Source organism: Nicotiana tomentosiformis, chromosome 2 (genome assembly GCF_000390325.3).
Source record: "Nicotiana tomentosiformis chromosome 2, ASM39032v3, whole genome shotgun sequence".
Classification (NCBI taxonomy): domain Eukaryota; kingdom Viridiplantae; phylum Streptophyta; class Magnoliopsida; order Solanales; family Solanaceae; genus Nicotiana; species Nicotiana tomentosiformis.
This window is the reverse complement of record NC_090813.1, coordinates 108,681,489-108,695,199: the sequence shown is the minus strand read 5'-3', so window position 1 is coordinate 108,695,199 and position 13,711 is coordinate 108,681,489. Positions and strand designations below refer to the sequence as shown.

Genomic DNA, 13,711 nt, shown 5'->3' with positions numbered 1-13,711 from the left:
GAATGAAGATTCAACCTCCAGAGCCACCAACACATCCATGGTTTGCTACTGTGATTTGTTAAATTAGCTAATGCTGCAGTTAATATCCCAATTAAGTGGAATCTGTTATGATTATATGTAGATGCAAATTGCCTTTTGTTGAACTATCCAAACACTTTAAAAAACAATGCTTGCGCCCACTGCTCATAGCATGGCGGCTGAGCAATTTGACAAATAATTAAACAAGGATTATCAAAGCCTTCATTCTTAATTATTGTCTCCTATCGCGATGAGGCCATCACTGTGAACTTGTCTAAATTCTGTTGTTTTCCGAGGATTACAATAATAAAATTATCTATTATGAAAGACAATTATGATGCAAGTCTGAAAATTTCTTCAACTACAAACAATATTAAAACTAGAATTATTCCACCTAACAAAAGTGGGAAAGAAATTTTAACCTAAGAAATCAATTAGCTTGCCATACGTGGGACAATTAGTTTACCATTATCAATTGATTTTCTTTTCTATATAGTATTTGTTGGTTCACGCCTGACAATTGAAGTGGACAACTGAAAATCACTACTGTAATTTAAAGCTGGTTATTTTCAATCACTTTCCGAATCCTGATCATCTCATCGCTTGCTTTTGCAAATATTTGTACTAGGCATTCATAAACTTTCTCTTATTGGTCTGAATTAAACAAAGAGCCTCATAGGATGCTCCACTTGGAATTCAAGAAGTGATTGCGATTAGATCATCTCACACAATTAAAAATCTTACTCTTTTGCGCAAAATTAGAATGAGGATCAGTCACTGACCTGTCCTCTGATAAAGAAAGGTGCATCGCTTCTACTTGTCAAAATTTATGCTTACCTCCTATGGTAACAAGTAGTTTAACTAAGTTAACATTTTCACGAAGCGATGTTGTCCTTATCTTAACATCTATGGAAAACTTCATTGCTTGCTAGGTTTTCGTCAACATCAGTAAGAAGGACTTTGAATATCTTAGAATTTAACTAATAAATGAGGAAAAATAGATCAACAAACATTTTTGAGGGGGTTGGATATTACTTCAAATCTCTTTACCATTCTGTGTCATACATTTCATCGTTAAGTAAATGTCTAAATGATAATGGAGTACTACGAATTAACAGGAAAATATAGTAGAAACGAAACAAAACATCTACCAACTTTTTCTAACATTCTACAATCTCATTTCAACCTTATAGATAACTTTGTTTTTTTAAACGATATTGAAATTTGAGACATGCATAAATCAAGAAAATATGTGTGAGTTAATTTCGTAAAGGTAGCACGAACTCACGAAGAGTGTCGCCTAGATTTGGATAACGCTGAAAAATTACTTGAAAGACAAGTGCATGAATGACTCTGGAATGACAATAAATATACTCATCAATTGGCATACGACTGAGTGAGAGCGCGAAGCTGAAATGTACAGGTCAAGTTGACACATACTTTGTCCACTACAATTAACTTAGCACACTCCTTAAAAGATAATATATACCATGATAATTTTACTATAATCACTCTTATTTATTATAGGTTGGAAAATAAATTAAAAATAAGTAGTACTAATAAGAAGGGTAAAATAAGTATAAAATGATAAATTATCTATTGGTTTTTCAAACTAAACAAGTAAAAATAAGCATCTATCTTTAGTATAGTGAACAAATAAATTTGAACAGATGAAAAATAAGTGCAACAAACTTGTTTTCAGCACAGATTCACAGTAAGTAGTAAAAGATGTAGTGTGTCCACAGCGTGCGCGATCGTACTTACTGTATTTTTTTAATGATTTTTTATTCGTTATCCGGTACCCATATTAGGGCCCGACTAAATTCGGTCCGCATCAGAAGTCCCACATTGAGGGTAAAGTGCTCCTTAACAAAGACGACTCCATACCCGGAACTTAAACCCAAAATTTTATTTTAGAATGAAAAAGTACTTATTACTCCACCACAACCCTTGTTGGTGCACTTACTGCGTTCAATCGCCTTAATTTGGACACAGTTCTATATGTAGGTAGGAGTATTTGAATGTGTATAAATTGTATATTTATGATTGGTTTACACCTATTGACATAAAGTAATAGCAGGTGCAATAGTATTCTGCATGCATTGATTTAAAATATTAAAGGCCCTTTTAATGTCTCAAATACAGAACTTGTAAATACTGGTTTGACCATCAGTATTTACAAAGACCAGAACTCTTTAGCTTGTATTTGGAATAGGGTGAAATATTGAATTACTGGTTTTGGAATAGGGTAAAATTACTGGATTGGGAGTATTTCCATTGAAATAACGATTTTACACACAAATCTTTGTTTATGCACAGATTTATTTTCCACTTGCGAGTTCATACTTCATACTAACCGAAAGTTCACCTCCAATTACGGATTCTTTTGGTTGTTGGTTAGAGTTAGTGAAGGATTAGTTATGTAATGATTAGTAATGCATGAATTGTAATGCAAAGATTATTTTTTGTTAAATTACTTTATTTTAATTATACAATGTGTAAACTAATTATAATGAGTGTTTTTTGGTTATTTGTTTGTTTAATCCATATATTACTAATACATGTATTAGTTATTTCACATTTTATCTTGCAAAAAAAAAATTCATAGATTTATACAGATTTGTTATATAATTTATCCATATATTACTTCTACCCCAATATAAAAGGAATCAAACATAATACTTGTGCGAAGTAACTAAAGGCGCTCCCAAAGATTATGTTACTCCTAATACATGAATAATTTACCCTTTACAGAACAACAGGAAGAAGCAGGGCAACTTGAGAATGAAAGATGTTGAGTTCATTACATGGAGAATTGACAAGTAAGTGAACATGTATATGCAACAGTATACCATCACAACAAGGAAAGAGGAATAACAAAAACAATCCAAGAAACAGTAAGAAGAAACTATTACAACAGCTGGCCTTGTTTCCCTTCTTCCAAATTTTCTTCCCTTATAGCACTCTGTTTCAGAACAATATCCCTTTTCTTCTAGAAGAAACAGCATAGCTTCTACTTCTTTGAAACACATCTGTATTCACTTTAACATCCTCACCAAAATCACACGGCTTATCTTCATCAATTCTTCCAATAGCAACAGAACGACTCCTAGCTACCACATTAATATTCACCCCATTTTTAGCAAGTGATTTTTGCCTCAGAATCTCCGTTTCCACTTTGTTTACAAGACTCCTTTTCGAAGCAATTCGCACCAGCTCCCTGAAATCTTCATCCTTACTTGACAAAGAAGAATTGGCACTGAAACTTCTAGGCAAAGAGGAGATTTGCGCAACAGCAGGACAACCCATAACAGTTCCATAGCCAATTGTACCAGAACAATCCATCAGGCTATGGACATAAAAATCCCTGGCTTTAATTAAAACTCTGATGGGTGCTTTTATGCACTTCTTAATTCTGCTTTCTTTGTTAGCCTTTGCGCTCATTTTCACAATTTGTACAAGTCGCTATGATCAGGACTGAAGAAGATATATAGAAAATTCGACTATTAGATATATAAATATGCAAGAAATTATAAAGACGGATAGGGAGAAAATAAATAGGTGGGGGAGCTACTAATTAAGATAACAGCGCAACTTTGGAGAGTGGGAAAAGCAACTTAAGCTTTTAATGATTGAAGACACTATATTGGTGGAGGTATTTATAATTTAATGAATCGTTGGGACATATTGGCATGAAATGTATATCTGGAGTGGCGTTAAACAGAAATATAAAAAGGGGCTCGAAAAGGATTGGGCTCATAGAATTGATATAAAGGATTATATCAATTGCAAATGGAGTAATAAAGGATTTAAATGTAGCTTAACATGTCTTATTTTTTTAATAAAAGATTAGTAGTAATTATCATTTAAATGATCCGATAGTATACAAAATTATTTATATTATTTGCGTATAAAAAGTTTAACTCTAAAATAAAAGGTTTTTGTGGGACGTGATAACCAAATACTTCATTTATGTCTCAACAGAAAGGAAACGCCGAAGGTGTGGACCATGTCCAAATACAACTTAATGTAATTTAAATTTAAATAAAAGAAACACGCCGTAATCGAGATGACAAAGATGATCTATTTAAGTATATTTTTTTTGTTAAACAGTAAGCAGAAGTTGAATTTTCGTATTACTAATATGTTAATGACGACAGAGAAAGGAACATTATTCAGAAGAACTCTGAATTGGATTTGGAAAAAGGAAAATTCAAAACAACTTTCCTTTTATCAAACTTCCTTAGTCAATATGAGAAGAATGTGCGCTTGTTTACTCTTAATAACAATTGAATTTACACGCAGTTCTAAGGATAAGATTAATTCAATACAAGTGATTAATGACGTTAGATTAAGCAAATGAAAGACGTGATAAATGGCCAAACCAATGATAAGAGTGATCCCGAGCTCGATTAATGGCTCAACGTGGAACCTGCCTTCGATTCCGAGCATGCACTTATGAGGAACTTATGAACAAAAATAAGAACTTTGAAAAAACAGAGAGAATAGAAGTAAATTGCCTTGGTATGCGTGTTACAATGTGTCTAATGAACAATAAGCTTCCCCTTTATATAGTGAGGGAATTTTACTCTACGTACAATTTTAAGAAAGGTAAAAATCTTTCGTTTCACAAATCACTGATTTTCTGCCGATACGGGCCGAGATTCACGCTGTGATATCCAGTTGGACACGGACATCACGGCCCTTTGTTAGTCGCGTGCAGCTGTCTAGTAATGCTCTCCGAAGTCTTGAGGCTCGAACCGGACCCGGAGGACGTGGTCCCGATTCTCCCGAGGCAGGTGTTTTGCTCAAGCCTCGATATGAGGGGTTCCTCGCTCTGACTCTGATTCTGTACGGTCACGTTCCTGCTCCGTCTGCCTCACCGGTAAACCGGGGTGCTCACTGGACTCGGGTTTACCTGTATACAGATAGTCCCCTCGTTTCTCAGAGAGTAGGCTTGCCGAAACAATGAGAAATGATAGATGACTCCGGTTCCTTCCTTCGTACGTTACGACGAGGGAGTCGAAACGTCCAGTCAGTCACATCGTTCTGGCTTCGGACACGTGTCGCTCATCGGCAGGTTGCCCCCGAATGTGAAGCGTCGGCTGTTTCCCTAAAAAAGCTTCCTTCCTTTGTTCTTTTTCTACTTTTCGACTAAATTACTATCTTCGAGCTTTCTAACCATCATCAAACATTCTTCAAACCTTCATATCTTCATCCTTGTTCTTCAATCTCCATAGTAATTTCCAAATTTTTGCCTAGATTTTCTTTAAATCTTCATACTATATTCTTCATCTTCAAAATCCATTCTTCCAAAACTTTGCATTCTTTCCTCAAATTTTCAAACACTCCCCCAGATGACAATGGCCAAAACATCGAAAACTGTTCCTCGACAAGTTGCCTCTTCATCTTCTCAACCGGCTACTGGTACTGAAGCGGATGCCCCTGAAGTGGTTGCCCTCAAAATGGCTTCCCTCGTTGTGGTTGCTAACGAATCGGCCGCCGATCCTCCCTTGACAGCGTTCATTCCCGAGGGCTTCTCAATTCCTGATGACTTTAAAGTCGAGAAGCCTTCGCGCAAATAGGACCGGGGTGAAGGAGTCTAGAGGTACATATGTTCTGTGACTGGAGATGTTCTTCCCATAGTTTGTAAGGACTGCAATTGGGAAGGCAAGAACGTAGTAGTCCCCGGGTTCGAGGACGCTGTTACTACCCACATGGAGGGGTACTTAAGTGTTTACACTTATCCCTTCACACTGGGCCTGATGGACCCGATCGTTCTAGACTTTTGCAAGAGGTACAAGGTGTGCCTCGGGCAAATCCATCCATCATTATGGAGGATCGTGACCTTTCTCCGCTACTTCGTGAACAAGACCGAGTCTCGTCGGTTCACGATCGACCACTTGCTCCGATTATACAGTCCCCGAATGTTCTGAGGGAGACTGATCAAGCTTACTCGACGGGCCAGCAAGGCCCCTTTTTCGAGTATCGACGAAGACCGAGACCGGAGCTGGCAGGGACGCTTTGTCCGAGTGAAAATTGAGGTTTTGATCCCCCCTGAATACATGCCATTCCATGAAAAGTGGAATGCATCTCGTAAGTGCAATCTCTCTTTAAATATCAAAATTAGTTTTCTTTAATTTCTATCTTCTCATTCATGCTATGGTTGTACAGTCGCCGCCCGGGTTCCAAATGCGGTTCCCCGATTGAAAGAATGGATCGAGGGCATCTATACTCAGATGTTATACTTCGAACGCAGATGACGCGTACTCTTGAAGGGCCGATGGGAGGCCCGTTCTCATGGTAAGGCCTCTTTATGAGTAGCCAATACTACGTTTCTACCTTTTATTATAATAATTCCTCTTCCTCTTTGTTATTGCAGGTTTGACTAAGACCATCTAACTTAGGCCTTCGAAAGGGGATGAAGATGTGCCCCGTCCGTTGCTGCCATGGAGGGAAAAAAGAAGAGAAAGAGAACCCTCGGGCTCCCCGGGCTCGGAGGTAAAGAAACCAAAGAAATGTGTGCTTCTGCAAGCCCAGGATGGGCTCCAGTTCCCGGGTGCAGGACTCCGACTCCTTCCTCCGGCTTAGGGATGAGCTGGAGGATGAATCTATTTTTGTTACCTATGGGATGACCTATCCCGGGGACTCGGACGCATCTGAGGGGGAGACTCGTGAGATCGACCCCCCTCAAACTCAAAAGACCGACGTGGCTACCCGGGGTGAAACTTCCCAGGATGCCGGCTCCGCTCCAAAGGAAGCACCCGGTGTAATTGAGATCTCGGGGATGCCCTCCTACACTGATTCCATGCTCGATGAGGCCCAAGCGAGAATGGAGAAGTCCAACGAGGGGGTCCATGGTGCGGAAGATCACCTTCACTCCTATTTCTACGTTGTGGATTCGTTGGCTTTGGAAGACTTCTCCGATCTAGGCGACCTGGAAGTTCCGAAGAAGGACACATCCTCAGAAACTGGCGGGCCGAGCTCGAGCCCGAAATTGATCAATCAGTTCCCTACTCCGAGTGTGGATCCCGATTGCAAAAGATCGATTATACTTATTCGGAGGATACCCGAGTTTTGTCCGCTCCTGTGGGGGTAGCTAGCTACCTCCGGTGCCTGGTGACCGATGAGGATCAGGCAAATATGAATGAGGGGAATGTGCCATACCTTTTCAATGAGGCGCATCAGGCGCTGAACCGGGTCACATTTTCTTTCCATCGATCTATTGTTATCTGCGTTTGATATTTCTCACATTTTTCTCCCTTTTGCAGGCCTCAGTACTTCACCACGAGAGTTTCCTTCGGTTCCGGGTTGAGGTAAATCAACTCGAGCTCGAGATCAATGAGCTTGCCCAAAAAAGGGACATGTACAAGCTTCTTAGCGAGCAGCGAGAGGGGGTCGCCAAGAACCTCCAGGCCTTGCTGGATGCAACTCAGAAAGAAGCACTAGCCTTAAGGCAGGAGCACACCGACTTTGTGGAAAAGGTAAAAGTTTTTGCAGTTAGAAACGAGGGTCCGGTCGTAGAGGCTACCTACAATACTTTGCATGTCCATCAGAAGATCGACCAGATCGACCAACTCCGTAAGGAGATGGATGAGATACAAGTAATGGCCGACAGGTGGAAAAACAAGATGGACCTGCTGGCCTCGGAGAAGGAGACCGCCCAGGCCAAGCTGTCTTCGGTGGAAGTTCAGCTTCAAGTGGCGAAAGAGAATGCTGATGCACGGGCTCAGCAAAATGAGGACCTCCAAGCATAACTAGGCTCGACCATCGCTGAACGGGACGCCCAAGATAAGGAGCTAAAAATAACGAGGTCCAGGTTGGATATAACCTCGGCGGATGCTCATGAGATGGTGTCCCAATACAAGGCCGATGTGAAAGCAGCCGAGGCCCGCCTGAAGACCACTACCGAGTACGTGAGGCGGCTATCCCGAAGGGAGACCCTAAAAGAAATCCATGCCTGAGGCTTTGACCTATCTGCCGAGATCGAGGAGGCAAAAAGACTTGAGGTCGAGGCCAAGAAGCTGGCCGAACCCCGAGGAGAAGAGGGTTCCGAGGGCTTTGAAGAATCCGAAGGCCCCGATGGTTCTGGTGACGAGTCGGGTTCCGGTGAAGATCAGGCGTAGATGCCTTAGGATTTTTTTTGTTTTGTATCCTGTACATATATTTTGTTGAGGCCATTTTTGTTGGGCCTTTGTAAAGATATTCTGGAGTATATAAAGTTTTTCCCTTTTGGCAATTTTCAAGTCTATTATCTTACCATCTTTTTACAATTGCAAATATTTCTAATGCCTTAGCACAAAATCAAACGTAGTAATAAGTCATTTTTCGGTGGTCCGAACAAAACCTGTCCTCGATGCAATTTTTGCTCGAAACTTGTAGAAACTCGGAGTGACCGGAAATTTCCCTAAGATGCTCCCTTAAATATTTTTAGACTATATCTTTGCCGAGGGTAACCTTTGAACAGGTTTAGAATTTTGTTGAAGGCCATATGTTCTGATTACGGGCTTTGGACATCTCTGAACCATTTCTAGGGTGGCCGTAGCCTTTTAGGTTTAGGCACCGCCTAATAGGCTTTGTGCCTTCGGGTTGAGTAACCCGAGCCGCCCGAAATTATTTCAGACGACAGTCCCCGAGTGGGAGTAGCCCTTTGGGCTCGGATAAGGGTGACCCTTGGGCTCGATAGTCCCCAGGTTGGAATGGCACTTAGGTTCGATATATTTAAGAAGCAAAAATGCGTATTAGTGAGGCAGAAACTGTCTTTTATTTCTATGTGTAACGTACAAGATTGTAAGCATGTAAAAGCTCGTATTATGGCTAAGGTGGCTTACGCAGGCACAATTCACTTGACCGTTTGGCCCTTACAATAAATCCTAACCACCGAGCCTAGACTGTTCAAGCACAAAGTTTCCTTCTTTGCTAAAAATCTTGACCCGAGGGTGATGGCCCCCAGTATTTGAGGTCGATCTCGAGAGGGCTTAGATACTATTGATCCGACCATTGACTCTGATTTAAAATCGATCTTTGATTCTAAATTAGCACGATTTACTGTTGTCTCATTAAAAATCTTACCGTAAACCTCAATTGGGACAAAACCGATTCAAGGAAAAAAGAGTGCAACGCGTGCTTTCAGACCTAACAACCACATTCTCCTTTGGTTGTTGCCTGCTAGTGTTAGTCCGATTCATAATATTTTTTTTAAAAGTCAATGAGATCGTACCTTAGCAGTAGTACCGTTTTAAGTACATCATGTTCCAGTTGTCGGTAGCTGTGCACCGTTTCTTGCATCGAGTTTGTATGAACCTTTTCCGATAATCCCAATGACTCGATATGGTCCTTCCCAATTCGGTCTCAGCTTCTCTTAATTCGGGTTCCGGGTGTTTAGTGTTACTTTTCTTAACACCAAGTCCTTGATATTGAAGTGTCAGAGGTTAGCTCTTCGATTGTAATATCTTTCTATCCGCTGTTTCTAGGCGGCCAACTGGACTAGGGCGGCCTCGCGCCTCTAATCTAATAGTTCCAGGCTCGTGCTCATGGCCTCACCGTTTTATTCTTTGGTCGTATAACAGAACATGAGGCTCGGTTCTCCCACCTCAACCGGTATTATTGCTTCGGCACCGTATACCTACAAAAGTGGAGTGGCTCGGTACTATATTTTGAGGTCGTTCGGTAAGCCCACAAGACTTCGGGCAGAATTTCCTTCCATTTCTCTTTGACATCGGTTAACCTTTTCTTAAGGTTTTGAAGTACGGTTTTGTTCGTAGACTTCGCATGTCCATTCTCACTAGGGTGATAGGGTATTGATAAGATCTTTTTGATCTTGTGGTCCTAAAAAAATTTGCTTACCTTGCTGCCGATGAACTGCTTCCCGTTATCACACACTATCTCGACCGGTATACCAAACTGGCATATTATGTGGTCCCAAATAAAGTCGATGACTTCCTTTTCCTAGATCTTCTCGAACGCTTGAGCTTCGACCCACTTAGAGAAATAGTCAGTCATAAATAGTATAAATTGAGCCTTACCGGGTGCCCATGGCAGGGGACCGACAATGTCCATTCCCCATTTCATGAACGGCTAAGGCGATAGGACCGAATGTAGTAAATCCCCGGGTTGATGGATTATTGGTTCATGCCTCTAACAGCCGTCGCATCTCCGTACAAAGTCCTTCGCATCTTTCTCCAAGTCGATCCAGTAATAGCCGACTCTGATTATCTTACGAACCAAAGAATCTGCCCCCGAATGATTTCCGCAGGTGCCTTCGTGAACTTCCCTCAAAACATATTCGGTGTCTCCCGGTCCTAAGCATATGGCGAGTGGGCCATCGAACATTTTTCTGAACAGAGTACCTTCGGATAGGCTAAACTTGGCCACCTTCGTGTGCAGAACTCTCGATTCCTTAGGATCCGAGGGCAGCTTCCCAGTTTTCAGGTAGTTTATATACTTGTTTCTCCATTCCCAAGTTAAACTTATTGAGTTTATTTCGGCATGGCCTTCTTCTACTATCGATTTTATGAGTTGTACGACCGTTCCTGAGCCGAATTCATCATCATCAACCGATGACCCCAAGTTAGCCAGAGCATCGGCTTCGCTATTTTGATCCCGGGGTATGTGTTGTAGGGTCCATTCCTTAAATTGATGTAGTGTTACTTGTAATTTATCCAAGTATCTTCGTATTCATTCCTCTTTCACTTCGAATATCCCATTGACTTGATTTACCACAAGAAGGGAATCAAACTTAGCTTCGAACACTTTGGCCCCTAGGCTTTTAGCCAATTCGAGACCTGCAATCTAGGGGTGGGCGTCAGCCGGTTCGGTTTGATTTTTATGAAGTTGGTTCGGTTTGTTCGGTTTTCGGTTTCCTATTTGGTGCACCAATAATCGAACCAAAATTAGTTCGGTTTCTTCGGATTTTGCTAATTAGGTTCGGTCAATTTTTGGTTTAATTCTGTCGATTTTGAACAAATTACATCAAGTGCTTGCCAGTATAATGAGAAAGTTGCATTCAACTATAATAGCCTTCATATCATGATGTTCTGGAATTATAGGTTGCAGAATCAAGACACACTTATAAGTTAAGGTGTATTAACTCTGGTATTTTTTTAAGGAAGATCTTAGACGTGACATGTATGGGTCAGCATTGTGCAGGACATAGCGAAGTAAGATATGATCGCCGTTAGGAAATTGAAGCGATATCTACATATGTGAGATGACCATTATATACCCAAAACTCATGTTCAGATCAATGAAATGACTCTAAAATATAACATTTGAAGGTTGTAGTGTCCGTAATGTGAAGTTTTTTGTAGTGCAAGGGTGGATTCGAAACAGAGTCTGGTCGTAGAAATGATATTAATTCCTCCGTATTGACACGATGCAGCGTGATCATGCATGATTCTGGTAAATATCTGGATATGATATTACATTTATATAATTTCTATTTTGTTTCTTCCCAGTCTTCCCCTTAGATAAATGTTTAGCAGCTTTCTGTTATTTTATAACAACATATGTTTTGAAGTAAACTATCTCAACTTAGTTTATTCTAATGTGCAATGATTCAATAAAGAATACTGCATGAGTTTTCATCTAAAGGTTTTAGTAGACCTTTTTGAATAGAAATATTACTACATTTGTTTGAAAGCGGACAAACATGCTCGAGAAAACTATGTCCTCTATGAAAACTTCGATTTTTCGGTTTAACCGAAAATCAAAGTTTTAAACCAAGCACCGAAATTATAGAAAACATAAATCACAAACCAACTGAATAAACCAAAAAATCAAAACCGAAAAATCAAAGTTTACGGTTAGGTTAGTTTTTTTGGTTCGGTCGGTATTATGCCTACCCCTACTGCAATCATGGCCTCATACTCGGCGTCATTGTTAGTCAATTTCATATTTCTAATAGAATGCCTAATTACGTTTCCTGTAGGTGGCTTCAACACGATGCAGAGTCCGGATCCCTTTGCGTTCGAGGCACAGTTCGTAAAGAAGGTTCAAATTTTTGAGGAAGTCCTCGAGGTTAACAACAATTCCCTTTTGACTTCGGGTATTAAGGCCAGCGTGAAGTCGGCCACGAAGTCTGCCAAAATTTGAGATTTAATGGCAGTCTGGAGTCGATAGTCGATATCGTACCCGCTAATTTCTACAGCCCATTTGGCCAATCGGCCCGAGAGCTCGGGTTTGTGTATTATATTCCTCAGTGGGTAAGAAGTTACGACACATATGGGATATCATTGAAAATATGACTTTAATTTTCTAGAGGCGCTTAGCAAAGCGAGCGCCAATTTCTATAGGTAAGGGTACCTTGTTTCGCCCTCGCATAGAGTCCTACTAACATCATAGATAGGAAATTGCGTACCTTCCTTTTTCCGAACTAAGACACTACTTACCGCAATCTCGGATAACGCTAAGTACAGGTACAACTGCTCGTCTGCCTTCGGAGTATGAAGCAAGGTTGGACTTGAAAGGTACCGTTTGAGTTCTTCCAAAGCTTGCTGGCACTCCGGGGTCCACGAAAAGTTATTCTTATTCTTCAATAATGAGAAGAACTGATGGCTCTTTTCGGAGGACCTTGATATGAACCGACCTAGGGTGGCTATGCGTCCTGTTAGCCTCTAAACGGCCTTGAAATTGTCCACCACGGTGATGTCTTCTATAACTTTGATTTGGTTAGGATTGATCTCGATCCCGCGGTTGGACACCATGAATCCAAGGAACTTCCTGAACCCGACCCCAAATGCGCATTTCTCCGCGTTCAGCTTCATATTGTATTTCTTCAATATGTTGAAGGTTTCCTGCAAATGTTCCAAATGGTCCTCTGTTCGCAAGGACTTAACTAACATGTTGTCAATATAAACCTCCATTAGGCAACCAATCCGGTACTTAATTCTTTGTAAAGAAAAAGAATCCTTGGGACACGCCTTGTTTAAGTCTTTGTAATCTACATACATTCTTAATTTGTTTCCCTTTTTAGGCACTACTACTACATTAGGCAACCAATCCGGGTACTTAATTTCCTGAATGGAACCTATTCTAAGGAGTTTGGATACCTTGTCTTTGATGAACGCATGCTTGACTTCAGACTGAGGCCTCCTTTTTTGTTTAACCGGGTGGAACTTCGGGTCTAAGCTTAGCTTATGAGTGGTTACTTTCGGTGGGATCCCTGTCATATTTAGATGGGACCAAGCAAAACAGTCCACGTTAGCTATAAGTAATTTAATGAGTTTTTTCCTGAGCTCGGGAGTCAACCCCGTGCCTAGGTATACCTTCCGATCAGGAAAGTGTTCGATCAATATGACTTGCTCCAGCTCCTCGACCGTCGACTTGATGGCATCAAAATCGTCAGGGGCGATGAACGACCTAGGAATTCTGTAATCATCATCCTCGCCTGCTTCTTGCTTCTCCGGTCCGGTCGTGCCGGTGTCGGTGATTACTATTTAGTTTCTTTCTTCCTAACCGACTCTAGGTTCTTTGATGTTGAGAGTGCAGATATTGGGATCACCTCATTGACTGCGAACATTTCTTTTGCGGTCGGTTGCTCTCCGTTAACTGTCTTGATCCCTCCTGGTGTGGGGAACTTCAATGCCTGGTGTAGTGTCGAGGGTATTGCCCTCATGTTGTGAATCCATGGCCTTCTGAATAAAGCATTATATCTCATATCCCCTTCGATCACGTAGAACTTCATTTCCTAAAT

At 40.9% G+C, this 13,711-nt stretch overlaps 1 protein-coding gene across 1 annotated transcript; it reads right to left on the bottom strand.

The window, feature by feature from the left end:
* Window positions 1-2,988: 2,988 nt before the first annotated feature.
* Window positions 2,989-3,462, bottom strand: LOC104101654 (uncharacterized). Its single transcript, XM_009609138.4, has one exon. The coding sequence runs from the start codon at window positions 3,460-3,462 to the stop codon at window positions 2,989-2,991; it is 474 nt and encodes a 157-aa protein (XP_009607433.1).
* Between the last annotated feature and the right edge of the window lie 10,249 nt (window positions 3,463-13,711).

Excerpts from the sequence above, each read along its gene's own strand:
- LOC104101654 (XM_009609138.4), bottom strand. The coding sequence starts at position 3,462 with ATGAGCGCAAAGGCTAACAAAGAAAGCAGAATTAAGAAGTGCATAAAA.